Consider the following 27,084-nt stretch of genomic DNA (forward strand, 5'->3'; position numbering starts at 1 on the left):
TTAGTATAATAAAACAGTCATATTTGAAACAGTCACCTCCAAACACACATTCCATACTGCTTTTCATACTGGAGTTTATAGAATGAAATTCACTTCTACATTTTACGGTTTAGTCATACAGTCCTAATTTAACACCAACACATTGATGGATACAAACCCTCCGTAAAAGTACCATTGTATTCATCGAGTGTAAATATATGAATGTGGTGTGGAAGCAAGTACTACATATTTCCATGTGAAAACTGGTTGGTCCATTTTGGATGGTTAATATACACATTTTCTTCAACGTATGCTTCTGTGTATTGAGATTGTGTACATTTAGTTTGCACTCAACAATTTAACCCATCGTACGTATTTCTTTGTTTATTCCAACAAAAATGCCGATTTTAAGTGCATCAAAATTGATCCTATTGTGTACATTTGTTGTTTATTGTAAGTAGATCCAATTGAATTACATTTCGAAGAGATAATTTTCGGTGGTTGTGCCATTCACGAATTTAGATCAAAGGGAATGATAAATAAAATCGAATGAGTTAATTGCTGGTAGTGTTTTCGGTGTCCATTTCCATTTTTGGTGTATGCGGTGTACATGTATAATATACTACCATTAAGTCAAAATTATATATTTGTAATGTATGAGAGCGTCTCTGAATGAACATCATTGTGTTGTACACACAATTGAATGATTTATTTATATTCCATTCGGTTTAATCAATGGCGTTGACTTGACCTTTCATTGAGTGATAACAACTTTGAATAGTATTGGTTGCCGGATTTAAAAATATTTCTCTTCGACAATTTTTAGCATCATGTAAGGAGAAACCGTCTATTATATCCATATCACCGGAGCAAGTGAAAAGCATTGGTGAATCGGCTGTATTGAACTGTACGGTTAAGAATCCCGACCAATATGCGGTTATTTGGTTAGAAATAATTTTCCATTTTCGAGTGGAACTTTTATTAAACAAATTTAAAAATTTTACGCTACAGGACGAAAAAGGATCGTGATCATCCAACCGATAATGTGGTATTATCAATTAACAATCAAATGACAATGAAGGATCCAAGATTCGAATTGAAAATCGGGAATGATTCGATATCGGAATCGTATCTGTTGCACGTAAGTTGTAGATATTTCATTAATTTCATTTAAGGTCCGACAGGTAACAGTGAGTGCAAAGGAAACATCTATTTTGTACTCACCAGCAGTTCAGTTGTTCAGACGAGTTAGACTCAGTCTTCACATCCTTGAACTGGGTGCTCTATTGCCACTAAAGCTATAAAGAGAAAATCGTACTGGCGCTTTACGGTCGTCATTATCTTTTAAGTAAAAAAATCATAAAAATATTTGCCTCACCCAGGGAGTCGAACTCGATGAGTTAGTAGTAGTAAACGTATAGACTTCAAATATTTGGATCAAATAATTGTAGATTACAGTGGATGCTGCGAAAGTAATTCATTACATGAGGGAAGAATTTTGTGATAAAAACAAACATACAAGTGTGTCTTTGAGCAACAAGCCTGTTGCTTAAAAACAGGCCTTAGACGAAAGATACTTGTCGAAAAGACAGTTACCGAAGCAAGTTGCACAAAAACATGCAATGGAGTCTACGAGCAGCCCAAAATTGTGAATTAATGAATTAAGTAGTTTACGACCTTCCCATGCGAAAGTTGAATATTTCACAAAAGAGTTCATGTTAAATGAATCGAAAATGAATTCTTTATGTAAGAGATCATTTTTGCAGTGACTAACTCCTTTGTAATGGTCAACTTTCGCATCGGGCGGGCAGTAAAGTAATAGAATCAATAAATATTTTATGCCTGCCGTCGATTGATTGAGTTAAATTGTATTTTTGATTTTTTTAAACTTTAGATCTCAGATATTCAGACCTCTGACACAGCAATATACGAATGTCAAATTATCATATCTCCTAATGTGAAGACAACGTTGCACGTCGAACTGTTGGTTCGAACGCCACCATATGGTAAGTTGAGTAACTTCGGAAAAAACAAAATAATTTTCACGCTCTGGGGCCATTCATAAATGATGTCTGATGTCAAAGAGGAGATGAAGAAGAAAGAGGAGGAGAAGCTTTGTGGAGACACGTGACTGGACGATGTTCAAAGAATTATTAAATGTTGTGTGAGATTACCCTACCACAACAATCATCTCAATCATGGGAACGAAATTTTAGTCGATTACATCAATGGAGCGACAAATGAAAACTTTCACTATTTTTTACCTATAAAGTTCTAGATCAATTTTCTTTATGCACTTTGCGTGTAAGTAAGATACAATAAATTCAAAAGAAAACTTCTTTTTTTCGCAAAGCGACAACAATTTCCGTTACATCTGGCAGTAACACCTCAAAATCAACGGACGCCTCAACTATATCCGTAACCGTTTTGTCTGGCAATGCTGCCGAACTGAAGTGCGTCGCTGAAGGTTATCCGCGACCAAGCATTTCATGGATTCGTGAATATAATGCCATTATGCCGAGTGGTGGTCACACGTTTAGTGGCAATGTTTTAAAGATCTCGTCGGTAACGAAAGAAGATCGTGGCACGTATTATTGCGTTGCAGAGAATGTGGTTGGAAAAGATAAGAAAAATATTGACTTTGAAGTTGAATTTGCGCCAGTCATATCCATACCAAGACCGAAAGTTGCTCAAGCTGTAGATTATGACATCGAACTGGAATGTAATGTGATTGCCTTCCCGGCACCGGCTGTACTCTGGTATAAAGACGGTGTTCAACTAAACAACAATGACGATTATGGGTAAGGAAATTCAATTTGGGAAAAGAAATTATTTTGGTTGATTTTGACCGTTGCAGTTTTGTTGCACAGTGGCAACGAAAATTTATTTTTTATTTGTTGGGTAATGTCTATGAAAAATATTGACTGGCTGACCGAATACTTATTTTTGGAATGAAGTCCACTCAGGCATTTCTACAGAATCCACATTGCTGAATTTCATTTTTTTTTTGTCTAGAATTTCAAATACCGCTACTGTTGACGAAATCACTAACTCTGTTCTGCGTGTAAAAACTATGAAAAGTTATCAGTATGGAAATTACTATTGCAAGGCTAATAACAAAGTAGGACACTCTGAGGCCAGAATTAATTTATTCGGTAAGTTTGGTGCAGTGTGGATCCTTGACGGATTCTTTACCTATTTTTTGTAATTGTTTTTGCTCTTGATTTTCGTTTTAATTTTCTTTGATTTCATTTATTATTTAGAATCGGTTATCTATGTGTATCCATGGCACGCGAGCAGCAGAAATTGAGATAACCAATTAATTTGATTGTATTAATGTTGTGAGGTGCTGATCCACAATTTTGTTGTTTTTTTTTTCATTTTCAAGCGTACAAACTTTGTGTAAATTTAATTATTTTGTGTGAATTTCAGCTCAACGCGTTCCGAACATATATTTTGCTGGTTTACAATGGAGCTCATGTGAATCGATGTACCATTCCAATCTAATTTTATTGTTGGGTTGTGTAGCTATTACGATCAATTTGTCGTTTGTCTAAAACTTACAAGAGAAATTCATCGTAAATACCAAATGATTTTTGTTTTATTCACTTGCATACTATCCAATATACTACCAATATGAATATGCTCACATTCCTGATATAATATTTCCGATTTTTTTATTCTTTCTTTCTTTGAACGATAAAAAGTATTTTTGTAATTTGTTTTTTCCTCCTCTTGTAACAAATGAGATTGAAAATTATTTTGTAATATTTAAATAATCGCTCAAAAACCAAACAAAAAAAAAACAACTTCAGGACACAATTACAAAACGTAAATACAAAAAAGTACAAAATTAGATTTAAATAAAATAATTTTTTTATTGAACGTAGATTGTAACTTCCATTTATAATAAACGCCATGTCAACCAATTATTTTGAAAATTTTGGTCTAATAAAACATTTTGTAGAATTTTTATTCGTCTTTCTGATACCTAAGAGCCTAAGAGAAGGCGCTAAAAAGAGGATTTAGTCCGGACGTCTTGAGTTCTTTAAGATTTCTCCTTTTTCTATGTTGTTTGCCATGGAAAATGGAAAATTGTTTTGTGCATCCGACAACTGAAATACGACCTATTTTGCCATGATTTTTCATTAGGAAATGTCAGTTTTTCCCGAACTATATATCGTGCGGGAAAAAACTTCATTTCTTTACGATTTATAGTGCGGGAAAAGAATTACATGAATTTTTCTATGACTATACGATTGATTAAATTTAATATGGTGAATGTGAAGTGTGTATGTTTTCAAGTAAATTGATGTGTTTTGTCTATTTCAGTTGTCCGATGCACAAAACGTTGTTCGTACCTCGACAGGAAATGGATTTTTTCAGCACACGTCCTAATTTTCCTTACTCGCTTCGCTCGTTAAGTTTAGGGCGTGTTAAATTAGGACGTGTGCTGAAAAAATCCATTTCCTGTCGAGGTACGAACAACGTTTTGTGCATCGGACAACTGAAATAGACAAAACACATCAATTTACTTGAAAACATACACACTTCACATTCACCATATTAAATTTAATCAATCGTATAGTCCTGCACTATAAATCGTAAAGAAATGAAGTTTTTTCCCGCACGATATATAGTTCGGGAAAAACTGACATTTCCTAATGAAAAATCATGGCAAAATAGGTCGTATTTCAGTTGTCGGATGCATAAAATACTATTTCCAACCGGAAAAGCCATTTATATGAAAACGTCGAAACCTAAAGTCGAATATCTTCGAAAATACAATATATTTTCGAAAAATTTCTTCTGTTGTGGATAGTATGGCTCATTGCCGATATTAGACGTATGAACTTTTTTTTTGTGGAGTCAGAATGTTGCCCCCAAGAAGTGTCTAGGAACTTTAAAGCCATTTCCCTGGTCATTTCCAATCCGTTGTTCAAAAATGAGGTGTCACTCGGAAGCTTCTTCCAAGTATTTTTGATTGCAGCCGGCCGGCCGTGATCCATGTTCATTGGCCTGAGATATGGCCTGGAAAACTCATGTATTTCCTAATAACGATTTTTTTAGGTTTTTCTTGATCAATAAAAGATTCATAGCTGTAATTTGGGATATCAATTCTAGTGTGTCTTGTACCGACGACTTCACTACTTCCACTCTCCTTCATTTCTGTTCAACGACGATAAAGTTCAATTTTTAGGATGTTGTCGATATTCGCTATAAAAATTGAAATATACTTTTACGAAAAAGCGCTTAATTAACCCATCCAAAATAATGTCGAATCCTGACGTTCCTACTACTTCTTCGTTCTAATTGAGACATGAGATTAGGGAATATATTTATTAAGTGCCTATTCTTAATTGTGTACCAAGAAAGATGAAATGTTTAATTTGAATTTGAAGTGACTGTTCACAGGTGAGACTACAGAGTTACCTGGGATGTTGAATAGCATTTCACTTTCCGAACCTATTCGAAGGGTCTCAGGTCATGGGAATATTTTTTTTTACATTGATGTAGCTGTTGGGAGGTGAAAATTATTTTCATAAGAAAGAATTTATATATTGAACCGAATCATAAATGCGTTTTTAGGCACCAGATGTGCGGCCTTATGTGACAATCAGTCAGATACAGAAATAACTATTATCATGACATTGCTACTTGAGATTGTTTATAACGTCTTAATTCATACAACGAAAACAAGTCATCTATTACAAAAGTGTGTAATTTCATAGGTCTCTGTATATTTTCTATGTTAATGAGAGTAATACTACGGTAGCATTAAAATATTTATCACTCAGCGGTATAAATAGCTATTATAAAATTTACTTTCTTATGCAAGTAGAAAATAAATTTCACCAGAAACAAAATTGAGTATTTCTCTGTTCAGTTGAGGACCCACTCTTCATTCTATTTTTTATTTTCATTTTAGAAAAATAAAATCATCGACGCAAAAAATGCAAATAAAAATATTGTCAGCGATGCCAAAATGTTTTCAATAAAATCTGGCTCATTTTAAAATGAAATTATTCATTTTGAATTCACTTCGTTCAATAAAGTATTTTCTACTGATTGCATTTGCATGATCAGTGTATAGCTCCTGCAATCACCACAATTAATAAAGGACGTAAAAACAACCAAAATTAATTCAACACCTCCAACCCTTAAACAACTTGAATTAGTTTCTTGCATTTACTTGTCCAACATATCACTCTACCTTCACCTCAACGATGAGTCAACAATAAATGGTAAAAGTAACAAGAAGAATAACATGATTAACGATAGGTCGAAAAAGTCTAAAGTCTTCTACCAGACATACACCGGCTCTATTCAGTTATTCATCAACTGTGATCGTATGCAGATATTAAGAACGGAACATTAATCGTTGCAAAGTGTTGATTCAATTTTTAAATTTTTAAACTTTTCAAAAACTCCGAGAAATAATAAAATGAAATTTGTCATCTTATTTTGCTCAGTTTTATGTGCTTTAATTGCTTCTACTACCGAAACTTTCATTAACACTGGTAATACGACAATTTTATTGTTTTACGTTTGATTTGTTTTAAGTATTCGACGGATTTGGAAATAGTCAAGAACGATAAAAAATCCTTGCCTAAATCGTTACGAGAGATAATTAAATCAAAATTAATTTTGTTTATCTCAAGACGATATAAGTGAGATCGTCAACTGTTGCTTTTTCGAATAAAACGGTAAAAATGTACATGTCTGTTTGTGTCTCAAATACGTCGACATTATGATCGATGACTAAATGCGAATGTGTTGACCTAAATTTTATTTAAAATACAGGACTGGTCTTGCGACAGATAGGCGGTGAATAAATTATTTGTTACAAGTTTTAAATACAGTAAAATGGTTTTATTTAACTCGAGTTGTCCATTTTGGGTAGAGACTTTGGGTAGATCAGAATTCTGACTATGTATTTGCAAGCGGCTTTGTTGCTTTATTTTTTTATTGATATTTCTGAAATTGTTAATGTCGATGCGACAGCTGTTCCTGTGGTATTCTGAAGACATTCTTCTTGAGAAGCAATGTCTGATTTTTTTGTACAATTGCCATACGATGTTGTTTTCTAAGAAAAGTTTCCCTGAGATCCCTAATTACAAAAAAATACCTAGTACAAAAACAAAGCAAGTTTTAGGATTCCTAAATTAGGAAGGTTCCGTTCGCAAAATTTAATTGCTCACAGTCTTTGTGTTATTAAGTTTAAATTTACTCAGATCAGTCTCAAACTTTTCTTTAAACTATATTTTGGAAACAGCAAATGAGATGCGAAAAAAAACATAAAATCTATTACTTCATTTGTGTAAAGCATGTCTCAGTGTTTGATATAACATCATCTATCGCTTCAATACTATCTGGGGATCTTGGCTTGTTCTTGTCGTCGTTGTCGATAGCAGATAGTTATAGCCGCTTCTATGAGATATAAACTCTGTGATTTTCCCAATTAAGAACGTAAAACTATTACAATTTGATTATAATTTATCCGAAACTAAGTCAGACGCTTAAAGTAGAAGATGTTATTGAGTTGACAATAATTTTACAATTGACCCATATTGTATTTATGGTATGATATGATGTGTGTAGGCCATTAATTGTTTTACATTAATTTCGAACAAATATAGTAAAACAAGACTCGCGATTTTATCGTAAATACCATTTTGTATTTTAAGTTTAGAAAAGTTTTATTTATTTGAAAATCGTTTTCAAATCGCCCACTCACCGTTTTTGGTGAGCAATAAAAATACGGCGATAGTCTAGTCAAACGAAACAAATAGACACTGAATGTGAGCGGGAGATTTTTTTTACTTTGTAATTCATGTGATGATATTTGATCTACCACAACGTGTTTTGACAAAGTATTTAAGAATGTCTTATAAATTACTTTGAAAACCATTACAAAAATAACAAAAATGTTTCTATCCCCGATTGACTGAACTATAAGTCTTCCAGTGATGTATGAGGTCAAGATGTATAGAATTTTATCTAATTCTCTCGATACAAAATAAATAAATTATTTTTCTACCTTTTTACTATCTCACTCACTTGATTGTATACCGGTATTATGACAACAGAAGACTCTGTGCTAATTTAACTTTTTATTTTAATAATAATTTATTCAAAGAAGGTATGCGAGAACAAGATCAACGAACTTGAAAAATTTTATGATTTTTTTTTTGCTCGGTTGTAATATGTGTAATAGTCAAACAAGTTGGGTGTAATGGTTTTTTTTTTGCAGTTTCGAAGAATTGTACTGTAGTTATCTGCTATAGTTCTACAATAATACGTGAGGTCAAGTGGTCGAGTGAATGAAACTTAACTGGAGATTGAGAAATGAATTGTACCAGAATTAGTTGCTTCATTTAGACAATGTTACAGTTACATTAAGGTTTCGTTTCGGCTTCATCTGGTCGTTTGCTCAGTTTTTATAGATCAGTGTATAAAGGTTTTGTAAGCGCACTCATTTTTATATTATTTTGACATTAATTACCATACCTGTTTAGTTTATACTCTCTTTGCGGGAAATGAGTTTTGATGCTTAATACTTCTCTACCTCCTATGTGCTGCGAAATTCATTTTTTGCAGGGGTGCCGCAAAAGAAAAATTTACTTTCGCCGCGCTTAAGAGGTAAATAAACTACATAATTGCCTTCGGCTCAGCATACAGACTCCACACTCTTCAAAACAACGATTTCCCACACAAGTATGTAATCTACTATTGACAAGTACTGAGTCACTTTCCGCTGTTTCCACATGTAGTGACATACAATATCGAAGTGATGTTTGTCCATTACATTGGTTTACGCAGACTATTATCTTTGAAGGCTGAAACGTAATAAAGAGCGCAATTTATATTTGTACAAATTCATTGGGGGTAAACCATTACGACTTTTGACACATGGGAGAAATGTCAAAAATTCACGAAATTGCCATATTTACCAATTTTTTTTTTTAATTTCACTTTATTATTGTCCCTTTTTCTAAGTGTGGAACACAACCAATGAAAGTATAAACCAGGTATGGTCTGTTCAAACAAATCGGAGGACATGAGAGGTGGGTTTGTTTATATGAAATCGCTATGTCCTCCGCTCCATACAAAGTTTGACATTCAACCATACCTTGTGTTGACGTTCATTGATATTTACGAACTGCAGCGAGAAGTGATCTGTGTTTTCTTAGAAAAGGAAATCATTGCTCTAAAATACACTACCGTTCAAAAGTATTCGATCATTTAGTGTTTTCAGTGTAAATTGACAAACTTTGAGATGGCGCCAAAAATCGAAATGGTACCGGATTTTCACGAAAGATGGCGCATTGGATAACGTGATCCTTAATCTTTAAAGGAAAGACCTTCAGGGAAAATTGAAAATTCTACAAATTTTCATATTTGGTGAAAACATTTTTTATATTTTTCCTTTAAAGATCACGTTATCCAATGCGCCATCTTTCGTGAAAATACGGTACCATTTCGATTTTTGGCGTCCTTTCAAAGTTTGTCAATTTACACTGAAAACACTCAACGATCGAATACTTTTGAATGTTAGAGTACATCGGAATATATTTTAACGCATACGGTGTGTGTATTGTGCGCTATATACACGACGTATATAAGAGTCAACAAATTTACCCTAGAGAGCTAAAGGTTTTGCAAGCAAAATTATATCACTAGAAAAAGAGATGTTTCCCTACTGCGATAAAATACCTAACTGATATAAGGCTGTATATAAGAGACTCGTACTAATACTCGCGCAAGCGCTCGTATACGTATACGTCTCTTATATACAGCCTCATAGCAGTAATGTACTATTAACATGAAAATTTAAGAATCGTCACCGAGAGTATGTACATTATTTGGATTTACATAGACACACAGATGTCAAATTAAATGAATATCATTCCACCGAATGTTCACCGTCACAGGAACTGTTACTGGCACAGTTAGCACTTTAATTTTTTTTTTGACATGAAATAACATTTTACATTGAAAACGGCCGAAAAAGATCATTATGGTCACTATCACTAAAAATATTATAGTAAAAGTTTCAAATGAATTCTGTTATTCTAATCAATTCCCAAAGATGGAATTCTCAAACGGTCGAACGAAATGAGATGTAACAAAATCGATCATAGAACTAACTATAGCCTCCAACATATGCAGAAAATCAACCATACCTCTCATAATATACTTCAGTTATGTTATGCTAAAATTAGAAACGTTTAAAAAAACACAAATTATTTATAGACGGACAACTATTTCGAAAATTAAATGTCTGTAACTCACTAAAGTTTTATCCATTTATTCTATTCTGCAAATTCATATACAATTCTCGCCTCACTAACTTTTTCACGGTATGTACATAGACCATAAATTCTAATCACTATTTTAGCTCAATGAGTTTTTCATTCATATTTTCTTTTCTAAAAAAATAACACGAAAATGTCTCTTTTCGATTATAATCATCTGTATATTGTTGTAGTCTGTGCGAAGATATTATGTGCTATTGTTTATTACATTGTCAATAGGCGATCCAACAATAATTTAGTAATAATTTGAGCCAAGTAATGAGTGATAGGAGAAGACGTTAGCTTAGCATGTAGATTATGTGTTATAATCGATTAAAAATGAGTACGTTTTTCAGACGTTGATGACTGCTAACTGTCGTTTAGTAAATTAAATGATTGAGGCAGTATAATCGATGAAAGTAGAAACCAGGTATGGTCTGTCCATACAAGCCGGAGGAAATAGCGATTTCATATTAAAAAAAACTCACCTTTCGATGATTTTCATTGAGAGGTGAGTTTGTTTATATGAAATCGCTATTTCCTCCGCTCCATAAAAATTTTGACATTAGACCATACCGATAGAGTACACTTTCATCTAGTATAATAGGCACTGGAGGTACATAAATCTAAAATAGCACTCACATTAGCAGTGAAAAACTTAGCACACATTTTCCACTAGAAAGAGGAAGTTTACTGGAATCTGGCTTACATGAAAGAAACTAATTTGGCCTTTCACCAGGGCTTATTTTAAGGATCTTAAATTCTTAAAAATTCCTAAATTTTTCGTAATTTTATCTGGAAAATAAAAAAACTGTCGTTGCTACGGCCTTTTCAGTTGTTTTTCATGTCTTTGAGCTAAACTGATTACTTTGGAATGAGATAAATATAACAGAAAACAAAATTTATAAATTTTCAGAATTTTTGTTAAATTTGTTGTTTTTGTTAAATAGCCCTGCCTTTCACAGACAACAAACGTATAAGCAGTGAAATAAATTATTCGCGTCTGCATATCTGCAACTTCTTTTGTTCTATATATTTTGTAACAGATTGAATGAATTGTTGATTACGTCGTCATTTGAACATTTTTTGCGCTGAAGGCCATTCTTCAAAATAGCAATATGTAAATCGCTGGTTAGAGATGAAGAGAGATTGTTTTGAAATTTTGGGCAATTGAGCCTTACACCTTATAATACGGCTTATAGTGTGGAGTCGCTTAATGACACACCTGTTCTCACAACTTTTATAAATAAAAAAATCTTTCAGGTCCGAGTCTGGTCAACAGTTTAGCAAAAATACCTCCGGGCATTCCACCGCAAGGATGTCCACTTTGTGATTCGTCTGTGTACACATACTGTTCGAATAAAATGATTCATGACTCTTGCTGTTGTAATGGACCATTAGGTAATTATCAATTCATACCGTCATAAGACGTCGATACATTTTATTGTTCTGTTAATTGAATTTTTTCTCATTAATTAATTCAGGTTTTAATGGCGGGATAGGATTCAATTGCCCGGTAACGAACTGTGCGTATCTGCATGCTAATTCGTGCTATGAACATTCCTTAATCACAAATTGTTGCTGTAATAGCCCGTATAGAAAATAAAAGGAACGGCTCACCAATGTGTAACATTCTCATCTAGTTTGTTTGTTTTTTTAAATTATTTATTTTAACTTTGGAAAATTAAATTTTTCTTAACCAATTTTCATTTTGTGTTTGTTTATTATCATATCAACAGCTAAAAAATCACATGAGAAAATTTTCATTTTCTTTAAGAATTATTGCAGGTAAAAATCGTCAGTCATGAACTTTACAAGTTTTCTTCAATCATACTTTTTAGACGACACCTCCAGAAACATAAACTCCAGAGTGAAATAATTAATATTATGTAAAGTCGTATTTTCGTGTGATCAACTATACATTCTGCAATAGATATTCAAGGACGAAACATCTAGCATAAATCAGAATGTGAAAAGATATTCAACTTGTCGGTGCGAAATTGCAATGAATGTACATACCCACGACAGAGTAAAGTTAACCAGGCAGGAGCGCTGATTTGACTAGGGACCTGAATAATCTCAAGGGGGTAATCACTAGTAAATCAAGTAAATCACGGTAAATCACAAAAAATGTTGAAAAATTTTTGAAAAATTTTTAATTGTCACTGGATTACATTTCGAAGTATCGTGGCCGTAAACATATAGGATAAATTTCATGAACTAATACAAATTGAAGTAAATAGATTCAAATTTAGTAGAAACTTCATTTTTGATTTACTTGATTTACTGTGATTTACTGTGATTTACCGTGATTTACCGTGATTTACTGAGCTAGTAAATCAGTGATTACCCCTCGAATAATCTAGTAGCCCAATATTTTTTGCGAACAAAATTTTTCAATTTATGTCAGTGTTCATTTGAGTTCATTTTCATACAATGGTCCCTTATTTGACGTTTCGAAAATGAACCGCTCCTGCCCGGTTTATTTTACTCTGCCGTGACATACCAGGTACGGCGGATTTTTCAAAATCTGTCGATTTATCTTGGACACACTCATTATTTTGTCAAAATAATATGAAAAAGGGGGCGTTAGAATCCGTTTTTAAAATTGTTATTTCCTCCGATGTGACATTAAACCATACCTGGGTGGTTCATTGCGAAATTGGCGTTCAGTGTTCCAGTGATCTACGCAAACCATATGACATGATATGTTATATATGTTTGTTTTCGTTCTTGGATGATAGCGGCAATGGGAAAATGAAAAGGCGGTTTGTTTTGCAATATTTCGGATCTAATTTCGACCCTTCATCAGGCTTTAATTGATAAATTGAATGTGTTTTGAATGTATTCAATTTATGAATTATAGCCTGATGAAGGGTCGAAATTAGATCCGAAATATTGCAAAACAAACCGCCTTTTCATTTTCTCATTGCCGCTATCATCCAAGAACGAGAACAAACATATTCATTCGAACGGCAACGAAACAAACCCACAGATGATATGTTATATGACAGAAGCTTCTCCTCTATCTAAAATGAATTTAGGCGAAGCCAACACGCTGATTTTCGACATTTTTAAAAGTCCAACGAGTGTGTCTCTAAAATTATTACTAACGACTATAATATTACAGATAAATCTGTTTCTTATTGTCAGAGATTTAAATCAAAAGCGATTTTGACCATCCCGGTGAAACCAATTCTTGACCAGTTCCAGCATGAAAATGAAATTATGTAAGACAAAGTTTGTAAAGTAAATACTGAGAAAAGGCTCCTAATTCATTCAATGTCTGTAAGTTTTAAAAATCGCCGATGGCTTCTTTTCAATTTGTTCGTAGTTTACGAAAATTGACTCTTACTCGGCGAGAAAGTTTATGTTGAGATACTAAAGTCTCCAAAAAAGAGCAAATCCCAACAAAGATTCGCCCAGATTTTATATTTCAAATTTTGCCTCCGATGAGTGCATCCAATGATAGAAAATCATAGACCGGCTTTTAGTACGTGTCGATTTAGTACCTACATAAAAATGCAATTGGTACCTACTGGTAGATGTGTTTGTTTTTGTTAGGTTGGATTTCCATATACAAACTGTATGATACCGTTCAGTGGTATCAACCAGTGTCTCCATGGAAATTCAACTTGACAAAACCAAAAGTCCGCGTTTTAAATTGTCAGTAGAATTTTTAAAAAAATCACTACAACCGTCGCTCTGCGCACTGGAGAAGGAACAAAATAAAATCGTTTTTTAATTAAATAATTATATTTTTTGTGATTTAATTGTTTTAATGATGGACAAAATTTCGAAAGCTATGTAAGTACCACTACCACATGGTCTGCTATTGATATTCGATCAAACAGGTGCATTGTTATCGAATTTCTAAAAAATTATTTCGGCGTTCATTAAATAACTGTTTTTTTTTTCATAAAAAAATTTAAAGGCCGTTGTCGAATGTTTGTTGTTTTATGAAACGTAAAAGCAGCGACACATCAGTTTCTTTACTGATGATCTGTTGGTTTTACAATAAATTATTAACAAACCTCGACAGCCAAATCTTTCATGAGTAGGGCGCTCATTCGTTGTTCCATTTTATTACAGAGATCAGACAGAGGATGAGATCAGCAAGCTGGCTAAACGTAATCTGAAGGAATTAGTGAAAAAATGGAGCAATATATTTACACCCGATTTGGTCGAATCAAATATCCACCTGTTGAAAGACCATGTCCAGACATTTTTCAACGAAATACTGTCGGAAACGGACAAAAAAGAGGAAACCATTTTGAAGCGAATTGACGGTAATTTGACACTTTAATTTCTATTCAATTTTGTTGGTGTTGTTTATCAAGTTTTTGTTTGTTTTTCGTTCGAATTCGATTGAAGGGCTTCGGAAAGAACAAGTCCAATTGCAACGGCTTCTTCAAGTTGAAAGACGTATCGATCTGCCCAAACTTCCGTTGTTAAGTTTTCAACTGGAACTGGATAAAAGTTTGGAAGATCTGCGCGAAGAGCTTCAGAGCCGTAAATTACAAATCAAAGAGTTGCTTCTACAACAAGAAAGTCTGTGCAACATCTTGGACGAACCGAAGTGGAAACTGTACGAAGATCCTCTCTCGTCAGCTGATGAAATCGATCTATTCAAACAGAATTTGACTTATCTACACGATTTGAAGATCGAACGGGAGAAGACGCTGATGAAACTAAGATCAGAAATCGCACAATTGAGTCATGAACTCGACTTGCCGATAATCGAGGACCCGTGTCACAGGTTTGTCTTTCGAGTTGATATTTTTTAGGTGCGACAATATTTGTTATCAACAAAACATTTTGCAATCTGTAGTCTCTTGAACAATTCCGATATAACGCTCTCTAATTACAACATTGGTCTGTTGTCACAATTGGAACGGGATTTGACGCAACAGAAGATCGAAATATCGACTGCCGTTACCAATTTGAAGAAAAAGTTGGAGATTCTTTGGGATTGCTTGGAGGTGGACAAAAGTATTCGCAAGAAATTCAATGCCTACACTGGATGTTCCCAGGTAACCATTTCCACATTTAATAATCTCCTGTCTTTAATAATCTTTCACCGAAATTTAACATCAATTGGTACTGATTTCTGTTACGTCATTTACAGGCTACTTATGACAGATTGAAACAGGAGTTGAACCGCTGTGAAGGAGAAAAGCGTCGACACATCAAAGTATTCGTTGATCGAATTCGTCAGGAGATTTTGAAAGTGTGGGACCAGCTGTTGATGTCAGAAGAAGAACGTGAACTATTTGGAGCATTCACTAGCGAATGTTACAATGAAGATCTGTTGCAATTGCATGAGCTGGAGCTGGAGTCGCTAAAGGACACTTTCGAGCAGAACAAGTACGTGTGCCACAGCCATCCAATCATAATAGTCGAAACTAAATTTCTGTAAAAATTCTCAGGAAAATTCTGGAGTGCTTTGCCAAGCATAAAAAACTATTTGAACGGATGATTGCATTGGAGACGACCAATCCCGATCGCCTGCAAAACCGTGGAGGTCAACTGTTGAGAGAGGAACAAGAACGCAAGAAAATTAACCGAGAATTGCCAACTATCAAACAGGAAATACTCGATTTGGCTGCTGTATACGAGCAGCGGAAAAATAAACCATTTTTGGTGTGTGGACGGAACATTGTCGATGCAACCAACGGTTTGTATGAGGAACGCGAAGAGCGGAAACAAATGTTGGCCAGCAATCGCAAACTGAACGCTACAGTCCAACGAACACCGATGTCGGTCAAAGGCAGCAATCGTAAAATGAACGGCACGACCGCTCAACGCACGCCCATTTCGGTGAACAAATCGCAATTGAAACGCACCGGTTCTGTTACTATGTAATTCAAACTTCGGCTGCTCGAGTTGGGATCGGAAAATGACCGGAAAAATATTTTTTTATTTTCACAGTGCCACAAACGATGCCAAGAAATATCGATCGCATCTGGAAGTACCTGGAAGTTCAAGGGCTCAACGTGGCCTGTTCAACGATCAGAATACGAAGACGGCCTTTGCGCAGCCAGCTTCAGTGGTGAAAAAGAAGAAGACGACAATTATCAAAGCTGTTGTCTCGTCTTTGGTTAATCGTCGTCAGGTGAGAATTGGACACCAATAAAATTGGACTCTGTCGTTGATTTTTGAATATTTTTGTTGTTTTAGTCGATGCGGAACAAAAAACGTAAATCCAAAAACAGTTCAAAGTGTTCATCGCTCAATCAATCGAAGAAGAAAATTCCATCTGCTGAATCGTCAGTGCTTGATTACGGCGACTTTCAGGTAAATGACATTTAAGTGTAGCAAGGATTTAGAAAATTTCTGCAAATTTCCAAGAAATATTATGACTTCAGAAGTCTAGCCATTTGTAAGAACTTTATTTTCGAGTATAATAAACCCTAAGGTCCGTTCCAAGTTTGTATCGAAGTTTGTGTTACGATAAGAAAACGTCTAACGTTTTTCATTGCACGTTTTTACTCCGGCAAAAATTCCTCTCAAGTCCTGTCAGCGAAACATTATTTCCATTCACTCCTCCTCTCACTCTATGTCTGTCCTAAAGCTTAAGATCCGTATGCCCGAAGAATCCAATGGTTTTTTGTGTACTTGTTTTGGACGATTGATCCAATTTCTCGAGTAGTGGACAGAGCAGAGCGAGGTCTACAAGCGAAAGTGCCAGATCGTCCCAAACAGGTACACATGTAATTTTTCATACAATGGGCCGAAAGCCTGGGAAATAATCGAAAATTGCTCTCATTATCAACGTTCAAAGACCGACACAATGATGGAAACATATTTTTTTGCTTTTCCCATTTACAGCACGTGGTAAGTGCTCGGAAAGCATCCAGATCGTCCGAAATTGACGACTACAGATCACCGTTAAGACAACGCAACGACAACAAGTCGGCGAAATTGCTTCGTCCGCAAACACCCAGTCAATCGCAACATGTCTCGCCTCGAGCTCGCGGCAGTAAATTGTCAACGCGTAATGTACCGATCATGTTCTAAATATGCGTTCATGTAGCACATGCAATTTTTTTTTTGTAAATTTTAATTTTAATTTTTACTTTGATTTACCATCGTCGGACGTTCAATGGCCGTATAAAATGGCTTGAGTGTAATTTGTCAAAAAATCAAAATTGAATGTCATGTGGTCAGAATTTATTAATGTTATACGTAGCGTCTAAGATTGAAGGAAGGAAGGTTTAGTGTAAGTTAAGTTTTTTTTTTGTTTTAAAGCGAAGAGAAGAGTACAAAGGCTCCACAAGCTACAATTAAAATGAATTTTTGCGGTAAATTAATTTACATTTTTAATTTTAGTTGTCGCGCTAATTAAGCTCCGTGCATGCTTGCTTTTTCTATTACAACAATTCATTTATAATTTTCTACGGACAATCAAATCAAATTAATTAGTCATTTGAACATCTATGGGAGGAACCGTTTCATAACCTAAAACATTTTCGTTTTATAATCTGATCCTTGATGCTTCAATACCAGTTCTTCAATACTCCAATGGATTGTAAGTTATTTTACTTAAAAACTGGCTAGAGAAAGCTTTTCAACGCTCGATCGAACTTATTCCATTTCGTTGTTGAGTAAAATAATTCTACAGTGCATGTGAATTGGATTGAGGCATTTTTGGTCAGTTTCTCCATATTTCTGACAACGTTCTTTATAACTCTCCAGCAATAAAAATTCAACCGAAAAATTAAGTGAGAGTTGAGTTTGCGCCGCACTGATGATATGTTTAAGAATCTTTCATACTCTGAAACATTTCAGTATAGTCCATGTTCCATCCAAAACATTTCACCTTTTGATTCTACAGCACCACAGAGCTATTTTTCATTCGTGGAATCTTACTGTAATATGAGGTTCACAAAGAACACTAAGTTTCGCTAAGTTTGAAGATCTTCAGCGAAATTGTAATAAAATTTTCTTCAGATTGCTGATAATATTCCCAGGTCGTGAAAGTTCGTTTTTCGTACACACTTTTACATCTTCTGATCAAAACTAAATTTTGCTCAGTTCGTCATTAGCAACAGTACCTAATTTTCAACACGAAACAAATGTCTATCCAGAATTCCCGAATGGAATCCACAATTGAATAAGATGGACCATCGCGCCAGTTATATTTAGCTCGTTTCAATGTGTACTAATAACTAATAACGCTTTTAGTATTAGAATATTTTTCAATTAGAATCAACACAGGATCTGCACGTTGATTTATTTGCAGCAAAAAAATCATGCAGACGAGCGAAATTAGAGTAAAAGCACTTAATTAAGTGAAAAATTGGTAAATTTTTCCGTTTCATTCATTTGGTATGTCGCGCTATATTACCAGTCGGCCCATTAATTTTAATATTTCTAATTTGTTAGTAGTATTATGACTAAAATGATATTGATTTTCGAAAAGTTAACAGATAATTTCATCATTTTCGAAGAACATGTCATTTAAGTCTACTAATTTGCGCAGCAGACCAATTGATGTGAAGTGTCTCGGAAAGCTTTGACTTCGATTATATATGTGCGAAGCAATCGCATTTATTGTTTTATGCAAATAATGTTATGTAAAGTAGAAATATTTATGTTTTCCGTCCAACGGTCTATGCAAAATAAAAATTAATCAACAAAATGGCGAAGTTTTTCTTTGTTCCAATGCACAAATGCACATCCATTAAAGAATATTCAAATAGTGTGTGAAGCAGAGTATGGTTAAAATTATGTAAAAAGTGCGTACACTCTATTTGAATGGCTTTCACTGAATGGCTTTTGAAAGTTTTATCTTCGCACAAACTGAGCTCGGAGAAGAAGACACATAAGGAAAAGTTGTGCGTACACTTCCGAAAGAACTCATAAAATTAAGATCTTTCGACACGCGAATGTTATAGTGGAGTAGATTAATTAAAGTTACTTTACTCACTACACCCACGGAAAGTGACTCATTACTTCAATGATCTTAACATGAGTAACTTGCATAATTGTTTGGAATCTTATGAGGGGAAATCCACTCTGGTAATTGATTACACCCTGCTCGTAATTGCCGGAGAATCCGGAAATTAAAAGGAATTGACAATAATTAATGGAAATTTAAAGAAATTGACAGGAAGTACCTATAGAAATTGAAAGGGTGAAAGAAATTGAAAGGAATTGAACGGAATGGAAAGGAAGTAGAGCGAATCCGGCAATTAGATGAAATGATCCGGTAATTGAGGTAATTAAATGGAATTGACAGGAATTAAAAGGAATTGAAAGAAATTGACAGGAAGTAACTATAAAAATTGAAAGGGAATTGAACGGAATTGAAAGGAAATAGATCGAATCCGGTAATTAGACGCGTTGCGGTAATTGAGGTAATTAAGCTGAATTGAAACGAATTAGAAATTGATTTGTCACTCTTTTGGTCAGTGGTTTCCCCCTCAGAATCTTGTATTTTGCTATGTGTGATTATAACCCTTGCCTTGGACTTTAAAAAACAAAAATCTCCAAATAAGGACGTAATCTACTACTACAAATGCAGTTGAGACAAATCTGTTTGCAGCCTCAAAACAGATGTAACGATAGTACCCTCAGGCATCGTATACCCAGAAGTGCAATTCGACGCTTATAACTTCATGTATAGTACTTGCGTAGTGCATAATCTTTAATGGGTTTCCGACTAATTGACATACGCGGTGAAATTTTCTAAATTCAAAATATTCAACGATGTTTTATGTGTTTTGATCACTCGAAAGTAGTTTTGATTTTTTCCGCTTCGACAGTGACAGAACATGCGATAAATTATTGTTCAAGGATTTTATGAAAGAGGGTGACGTGCGATGTTTTTGATAGTAAGAATATAGAAACGCACAACATAGTTTTTATGGAAGTTGAATAGTTTCGTCGATTCGAAAAATATGTATTGTTCATTTCGACACCAGTATAGTTAGCTTGGATCATAGAATTATATTGGAGAGATCGAACAGTGATGCTAATGCTTCTCCGAAATCAAATAATACATGGGCACCAATAACATGCTTGAAAATCACTAAACTGGGCGAAAAGCTTTGTTGTACCTCGACCAAAATCAACAAATATTAAAGAATTGACTCTTAAATAAATGAAATTTGAGCTGAAAAGTATTGATTTCTGAAAGAAGTCCATATCTTCAAAAAGTAATTAGTTGCAAAGACTTTCTGGTTTCTTTCATGCTCCACAAAGTTAGTTCTTATTTTACTTGATGTATGAAACTTCATAACAACGAAATATTGCAATTCATGTTGAGCCGTGTGTAAACTACGATTTCTGAAGTTTACTTTTGAAATACAATTTTACTGAATTTTTAGATGGGAAAAATCACCGCCAAATTATTTGAAAAAAGAAACATTGCATTTCTGAATAACATCGCCAAAATGCTACGTTGCGCCACCTATTAGATCAACGTTGAACAATACTTTACGCCATTAGAAAATCCTATTTGTCTGTTTCTGCAATAAATTTATTTTGCAGTTAAACAGTTGAATTGTTTATTTTTATACATTTTTGTCATATATGTTCTATAAAACAATTTATAAATGGTCGAGCACAAGTTAACAAATTTAAAGGCAGTCCGAAAACGTAACTTTTAATTGAAGTTTTGCAAGAACTAAATTGTGCCGGTGAAACGCTGTCTTTTTTCTATACTTCAAGAGTACATTGGCTGTTGCTTGAGTAAGTAAACATAGAAAATAATTTTTTTTTTAAATATTTTTTTATCCTTTGTGTAATTCAGTGAAACGAGTTGTGTAATGTTGATTTATTCTCTGCCATAATAATCGGTCATCTGGCACCGTGGTGTCCTAGAACAACAACTAATTTACTCCCGAATTTTGTTTACGAATGTCAACTTTTTTCCGTCAATTCATGGAAAATATCTCATTAAATTCAGACATTAAATTTACCGCGCTATTTTTTCAATATTTTCTACTAAAACGAATCAAGGTCAATGGGATTTTATTCATGAAAATGTTTTTTTCCGCACTTATTTCCATTGTAGGGCATTACAATTCAGAAATTAATATAATCAGCGAACACGCATTTCCAATGTTAGCCATTGTAACACACTTGAAATGAAACCGATTGTGATCAGTTGATTTATCATAACAAACAATTGGGTTACAATGTTTTGGTCAGTTCGGAAGCCTGTGCCACTGTATCGTTCTGATTGATTTCGATGAAATATTTTTGCTGACCTAATGCAGTTCGTATTACTAACAAATCAGACACTAAAGGGAAAAAAGAATATTTTTATTTGAAGGTTATTCACTTAGAATGAAGAGTATCAAGCGAAGTTGATTTTGCCAATTGAAATTTTTGGTTTCTACCATATTCAAGTCGATAGAATGCAAACATGGTCTGGACATTCAATTATTATAAATAGAAAGCAAATACGGTCTGGGATATCTGGCATTTCTGCTTAAAATTGTGGAAAAATTGATCCCGTTCGAGATTTTACATAGACTATGGAAACGAAGAGATCACGTTACTTCGAATCAGCTATATTTTGATTCAATTGAATTATGTAGTGAGATCTTCCGTTCGTTTAAGGAACTCACTATCTTGTAAAATGCACCAGTCGTACAGCGCTTAAAAATTGGAAAGGGTTTGTTGTATGGTCTATGTTTATATTTTCTGTCATTACAGTTGAATCTGGATAATTCGGATGATATTTGTTGAAATGAATCCGTCTCTAATTTTTGACTTCTTCCTGGGAATGCTTCCATTTAAATTTTATTTCTAATTTATAAGTCTACGAATCGTCTCAGTAAGGCAAGGTTTTTGTAAATTTTAGTTTCCAGAACTTCATCCTCGGTTTGTGGAGGTTCATTGTACGGTTACAATTTCTTCATAATAGCAGATTCTAATTCTAAGAGTTTTAAGAACATTTAAATATCTAATGAAATAACTGAACTAGAGGTAAATCCAGAACATTTAACAATGAAATCAATTTTGTCTGGTTATGGGATTTGAACGAAAATTAAATTTTGTAAAATTGTTGGACTTACCGTAAATTAAAAGTAGGACGACAGATCTGACAAATATTCGTGTCAAATTAATAATAGTCGTCTGACATCCTTTACATATCAATGGGATCATTTTTGAATTCCTTGCGCTTTCTTTTCTAATCTTCAACCCTCTACTACCCAACCTCGTTTTAAAATTGTTCAGGTGTGACGAATTGGTATTCCTTGATCTACCTGATTTCTAAAATCGAATTTGTAACAATTTTTACCGGATTCATGCCAGGGCCTATTATTCCGAATAATTGTGAGAAGATTAAGAATTCTTTCGGAGTCTTTTCAGAATCTTTCGGAATATTCAGAATCAAAATTCCCAAATAATAAGCCCTGATTCGGATCAATTTTTCCTGTCTTGTTGTGACCTCCTAATTCATGAAAATATTCAGTTATTTTTTAAGAAACGCTGATACGCAGCCCGTCAAATTTTCACGAGAAGGAATTTTTGCTTACTTTTGTTTCAGCTTTAGCTAGAACGGCAGATTTAGTTCAGTTTGGAGTTAATTGTGTTGTCGTTAAAAAATTATAAATTTTAATAAAAAATTTGAAAATTGCCGGTTAACATGTCCTCGTCTTTCGTTCAATTACAGGGTGGCTATATCCAGTGTCCAACATAAAATATCCTCGATTAAGCCAAATCCATCACTATTATGTCCAATGACAATAAATTCAACATACCAAAATTCAATGAATCCCAGCAAAACATTGAAATAAAAAACGACGTCGACTACATGTCTTGCTTGTACAATTCCAAATCGCCATCCGCCCGAACAATTCTGATTACAAATAATTACACACAAGCGAATAAACAAAGTTCAACGCCCAACAATAGCAGTTCCATCACAATATTCACACATAATAACACCGATCCGGATGTGCCGACAAATCTTCCGCTCGATGGCATAAATATATTGATCAACAATCATTTTAATGAGCCACAATCACCCAAATCGAATATGCCAACAACTTTACTTCCAACACAGAATGGAAGGGCTAAAGATGTTGAAATTTCGCTGAAAACCGAATTGGAAGATGATGGACTTGATGGCAAAACGTTCTTCACCGGCGACGATGTGCTGGTTGTTCAGTCGAACGATCAGTTGCGTTTGGGCAGTGTCATCGATGTGATGAACAATAAATATTTGGTAAAGTTTGGCGACAATTCCGATTGGGTACAAGCTGGCAAATTGCAACGACTGGACAAACGTGAAGTGGACGCTCAATGTATTCTGTGTAAGGAAGTTAACGATTTTGTGGACAAATGCGAAAGGTGCGGACGCGGTTATCATATGAAATGTGCGGGTACTTTAAGTGGAATATGGTTTTGTAAAAGGTTTGTGTGATTGAGTTTCATCGGTTTCGGTGGATAATTAATTTGACTTTGACTCGTTTATTTAGGCGTCATAAGAATATAGTGAAGATCGAAAGTGGCCTCAGCAGTGCTGTATCGCTAACTAGTGTTTCAGAACTACCATACGATGTAAGTGGATTTTTATTTATTTATTTCAAAACAGAACAGTGGACTGAACACACCTTTGGGAAACCCTCGCAGGGTGACGGCACCACCTCCAGGAATGCTCATTCCTAGGCAATAGGTGTTTGACCACTAGTTCATGTCCGGAGACTGATTGTAGCACCCTATGATCAGAGGATGATTATAAATGCTCATCTCAAGATACTTGAGCTCGATATAGTTCGGAAGAAATTCCCCTTTGGATCTTTGGTCTTACACTCTTCTACTCGCCAGGTCACTTTTCGCCATAAAACTGGTATCTGCAAAGACATGGCGTAGGGCCAAATTCTATCTGTTTCTTAAAGTATTAGATGTGTGTTGTGCGTGCTCCTTAAACAATGTGACCCATTGAACTGGGTCGCACTATTTAAATTTAAAAAGAAACTTAAACAAATATGTACAAGCACCGTATGGAACAAAAATAATAGACCGGGTACAATATAATACTGGTTCTGGTATAATACAGATCAAGCGATGTGGAGTGCACAACTCTGAGATTTGGAACTAGAAATTAAATGAAGCTATCGAGTGGAATCTGAAAGTAAATTTTCTCTGTGGATGAAGGGCAAAGAAATGACCTCGAATCTGCAATCTACTCACCTCTGTATGTTCTCCTTTCCTACAGTTAAGTTCTCTCACATGGAACCGCAGTCATAAAATCAATGATCAAGACACTTACTGCTATTGCGGACGGTCCGGATCATGGTACAAGCAAATGATTCACTGCACCCGTTGTCGACAGTGGTTCCATGGCGATTGCGTCAAAGTTCTAAAACAGCCTCTGTACTGCGGCGACAGGTAAATAAAAAAAAATTATAAAAAATTATTTTTCGTTTTTGTCGATTTCTCCAATTTATGTTTTACCCCTACCACCCGCATATAGATTCTACGTCTTTGTTTGCTCTATTTGTAACCATGGCACCGAGTATTTGCAACGGCTACAAATGAAAATCGAAGAAGTAGTCGAACTGATTCTATTCAATTTGACTGTTTATCAGAATAAACGTTTTTACGATGTATTGCGGGTCATTGTACCATATGCTAGAGATAATTGGTCTGCGTTGCAATTATCGCCAAATGTAAGTTCGTTTCGTGCATTCATTTTTTATCTGTGTCACCAGTGTCGTCGACATAAAGGTTTGAAATGGAGACAAATAATCCGTTTCGTTTGATTTAGATGAAGAACATGAGCTTTGTGGACATTCGTAAAGAAATTATTCGTGTTCTGAATGGACAGAGTTCGAGGTTTGACTGTGGCCTAGACAAAACTGCATTCGGCCTGAGAGTACGTAAGCCGCCATCGTCGCCCACTGTTATCCTACCAGCTGGTCCTATTGTTACTGAAGAGTATATACGTGAACAATGTAGGGAGATTTTATTATTGCCAAAGAGGTTCGTTACGTCACTGTGTCACTGACACAATCAACAGTTTCAATTTTTCTATTTTACAATTCCCTTTTAGTGCATCGACTGACCACATCGAAACCGATTTGGAAATGAAAACATTTATAACTGGCGATGCATACAAAAAAGAACTGAGCTTAACGGATGACTATGAAGACAACAAATTCGAATCGGACGACGATAGTTCGAACAAATTAGATACAAAGTCACCGCCACAGAACACTAGTGACATATCATCTAACAGTAACGACTGTATGGTGTATTCCGATAGTAGAGATGCATCCGACGACATTAAACCGGCGACGCAAAAGGCATCGCGAAAACGAGGCCAGAAGCGTATGACCAAACTGGCAATGGATGTGACCAAGGCAATGGATGTGATCGAACTGCCCGATATATGTGACGATAATTCCTCCGATGATAATTCCAGCCGAAGTACATTAGACTTAATCATACCACCGCCAAAAGATTTTCATGGATTCAACAATCCGTTCGTAAATGAAAGTGCCAAACAAAGCACCACAGATGTGACGCCGAAAGCGACAAGCGCAAATCCGAAGACGAGCAGCAACGTGCCACCATTAACACTATTTGGTAATACGAATTTTACGCCTGCAAACAATCAAATTCGCTTTGTGAATATTGTGAAACGAAGACTATGCGAAAAAGACATTATGATCGGACCAAATCAAGAAGTGAAGCGAAGGAAGTACAAACGCAGATCGGGTAGTGGACCAGTTGAGGTATGTAGCCGGAAAGCAAACGCACATCGCACCGCCCAATTTACTTATTGTCTTACTGCTCATTTACAGGTAATCAGTACGACACCAATACACGCCTTTTCCAAATCGTCGTCCTATTTACCCATTCGGACTGATTTTAAAGACTTATCACTAGCAAACATTCGTTTGCAAACTAGTAAAGAATCTTCATCTTCATCATCAACCAGTACATCTCAAGCGACAACACCGACTGAACAACTACCATCATTGGCAATAAGCGCACATGGCAGACGGTTGCGGAAACGGGACAAAACCAGTTATTCGAATAAGCTTCCGCGGCGTCTTTCAACTAGCAATAATTGTGCAACACCTGCATCATCCAGTATAAATGTGTCGATACCGTCAACGTCGAATGGCGCGCACAGCAGTTCGGATGTAATGAACGGCATTAGTGACTTACACTCATCGCTGAATACATTTTTCGGTGCGGCCAATCGAATTGCGGCTCGCGAAAAAGCCATTATTAGAGGAAAGCGAATCTGTGCAAACGGTCGCACAGAATATCTTATCGAATGGGGTGATTGCATTTCATAGTTTTCAATATTTTTATAGAAACTAAATCGTTCAGGGTTCTTCTGTTCTCTTTTGCGTGGATAATAATGTTTGCCCCTTTTTTCGCTATGGATGCGAATCGTATTTTAGTTTAGCAAGACTTCGAAATCTACTCTTCATTCCATAATTGTTTTTTTTTGGTGCTGAATCGCACACTCGAATACTTGGACCTGGTATGTTCGTTGGGGAGCTTTTTTTTATTTACATATGACGGAATCAGAGAATCATTACCTTCCTACATTTGGAATTGAATTTTTTTTTCGAATTAAAGACTGAAAACCTAATATTTCTAATGAGAAATAAATGAATGGAAATGCAGGGAAATGACGTGGATTTTTGAGAGTCTCTGTTCACCATTTATTTAAATGTTCAATGAATTAATTGTTTAAAAAAAATGATTTCTGTGTTATTCTCGACTCTTCGGGATAAAATTATTTTGAATTTATTCTTTGATCCGGATCAGGCTCCAAATTCTATTGCTCCTTTCTATTGTTCGACTTCGAGCTTCTTGT

At 35.0% G+C, this 27,084-nt stretch overlaps 4 protein-coding genes and 1 long non-coding RNA gene across 8 annotated transcripts; 4 read left to right on the forward strand and 1 right to left on the reverse strand.

Annotated features, from left to right (window-relative positions):
• Positions 1-278: 278 nt before the first annotated feature.
• Positions 279-3,952, forward strand: LOC119068739 (lachesin-like). Of its 4 annotated transcripts, none has more exons than XR_005086216.1 (8): positions 279-432; positions 806-923; positions 991-1,120; positions 1,874-1,985; positions 2,333-2,780; positions 2,995-3,134; positions 3,243-3,351; positions 3,412-3,503. XR_005086216.1 is itself a non-coding variant. In XM_037172441.1 (8 exons), the coding sequence occupies exons 1-7, from the start codon at positions 378-380 to the stop codon at positions 3,287-3,289; spliced, it is 1,050 nt and encodes a 349-aa protein (XP_037028336.1). In that variant the 5' UTR covers positions 279-377; the 3' UTR covers positions 3,290-3,325; positions 3,412-3,952. The 4 variants fall into 4 exon arrangements, 2 of the variants coding, with proteins under 2 accessions (XP_037028336.1, XP_037028335.1); XR_005086215.1 differs by having other exon boundaries at positions 3,243-3,346; XM_037172441.1 differs by having other exon boundaries at positions 3,243-3,325; positions 3,412-3,952.
• Positions 3,953-6,286: 2,334 nt separating this feature from the next.
• Positions 6,287-11,980, forward strand: LOC119068741. Its single transcript, XM_037172444.1, has 3 exons — positions 6,287-6,500; positions 11,541-11,678; positions 11,762-11,980. The coding sequence occupies exons 1-3, from the start codon at positions 6,425-6,427 to the stop codon at positions 11,881-11,883; spliced, it is 336 nt and encodes a 111-aa protein (XP_037028339.1). The 5' UTR covers positions 6,287-6,424; the 3' UTR covers positions 11,884-11,980.
• Positions 11,981-13,881: 1,901 nt separating this feature from the next.
• On the forward strand, positions 13,882-17,590 carry LOC119068740 (protein regulator of cytokinesis 1-like). Its single transcript, XM_037172443.1, has 9 exons — positions 13,882-14,084; positions 14,370-14,566; positions 14,652-15,036; positions 15,109-15,310; positions 15,406-15,644; positions 15,707-16,138; positions 16,209-16,392; positions 16,458-16,574; positions 17,109-17,590. Exons 1-9 carry the CDS (start codon positions 14,059-14,061, stop codon positions 17,295-17,297), a joined length of 1,971 nt encoding a protein of 656 aa, XP_037028338.1. The 5' UTR covers positions 13,882-14,058; the 3' UTR covers positions 17,298-17,590.
• Positions 17,591-20,704: 3,114 nt separating this feature from the next.
• LOC119068742 (polycomb protein Pcl) lies at positions 20,705-26,699 on the forward strand. Its single transcript, XM_037172445.1, has 8 exons — positions 20,705-20,975; positions 22,912-23,654; positions 23,720-23,801; positions 24,460-24,632; positions 24,718-24,913; positions 25,012-25,226; positions 25,297-25,981; positions 26,051-26,699. Exons 2-8 carry the CDS (start codon positions 22,972-22,974, stop codon positions 26,552-26,554), a joined length of 2,538 nt encoding a protein of 845 aa, XP_037028340.1. The 5' UTR covers positions 20,705-20,975; positions 22,912-22,971; the 3' UTR covers positions 26,555-26,699.
• Positions 23,801-24,794, reverse strand: LOC119068743. The gene is made up of 3 exons (XR_005086217.1): positions 24,699-24,794; positions 24,435-24,620; positions 23,801-24,369 (listed from the first exon to the last, which is right to left on the reverse strand). It is a non-coding gene; the product is annotated as an uncharacterized LOC119068743 (long non-coding RNA).
• Positions 26,700-27,084: the final 385 nt, after the last annotated feature.

Source organism: Bradysia coprophila (assembly GCF_014529535.1).
Source record: "Bradysia coprophila strain Holo2 chromosome X unlocalized genomic scaffold, BU_Bcop_v1 contig_20, whole genome shotgun sequence".
Classification (NCBI taxonomy): Eukaryota; Metazoa; Arthropoda; class Insecta; order Diptera; family Sciaridae; genus Bradysia; species Bradysia coprophila.

What these genes read in the sequence shown, in the direction of transcription:
- LOC119068742 (XM_037172445.1), top strand. Translation starts at nt 22,972, where the DNA reads ATGTCCAATGACAATAAATTCAACATACCAAAATTCAATGAATCCCAG. An exon ending in CCTCTGTACTGCGGCGACAG is followed by an intron (nt 24,633 to 24,717) that starts GTAAATAAAAAA and finishes ACCCGCATATAG; the next exon opens with ATTCTACGTCTTTGTTTGCT. An exon ending in ATTTTATTATTGCCAAAGAG is followed by an intron (nt 25,227 to 25,296) that starts GTTCGTTACGTC and finishes ATTCCCTTTTAG; the next exon opens with TGCATCGACTGACCACATCG.
- LOC119068740 (XM_037172443.1), top strand. Translation starts at nt 14,059, where the DNA reads ATGATGGACAAAATTTCGAAAGCTAT. An exon ending in GACAAAATTTCGAAAGCTAT is followed by an intron (nt 14,085 to 14,369) that starts GTAAGTACCACT and finishes ATTTTATTACAG; the next exon opens with AGATCAGACAGAGGATGAGA. An exon ending in CTTTGGTTAATCGTCGTCAG is followed by an intron (nt 16,393 to 16,457) that starts GTGAGAATTGGA and finishes TTGTTGTTTTAG; the next exon opens with TCGATGCGGAACAAAAAACG.
- LOC119068739 (XM_037172440.1), top strand. Translation starts at nt 378, where the DNA reads ATGCCGATTTTAAGTGCATCAAAATTGATCCTATTGTGTACATTTGTT. An exon ending in GGTTCGAACGCCACCATATG is followed by an intron (nt 1,986 to 2,332) that starts GTAAGTTGAGTA and finishes TTTTTCGCAAAG; the next exon opens with CGACAACAATTTCCGTTACA. An exon ending in GGCCAGAATTAATTTATTCG is followed by an intron (nt 3,135 to 3,411) that starts GTAAGTTTGGTG and finishes TGTGAATTTCAG; the next exon opens with CTCAACGCGTTCCGAACATA.
- LOC119068741 (XM_037172444.1), top strand. Translation starts at nt 6,425, where the DNA reads ATGAAATTTGTCATCTTATTTTGCTCAGTTTTATGTGCTTTAATTGCT. An exon ending in CGAAACTTTCATTAACACTG is followed by an intron (nt 6,501 to 11,540) that starts GTAATACGACAA and finishes AAAATCTTTCAG; the next exon opens with GTCCGAGTCTGGTCAACAGT. An exon ending in CTGTTGTAATGGACCATTAG is followed by an intron (nt 11,679 to 11,761) that starts GTAATTATCAAT and finishes TAATTAATTCAG; the next exon opens with GTTTTAATGGCGGGATAGGA.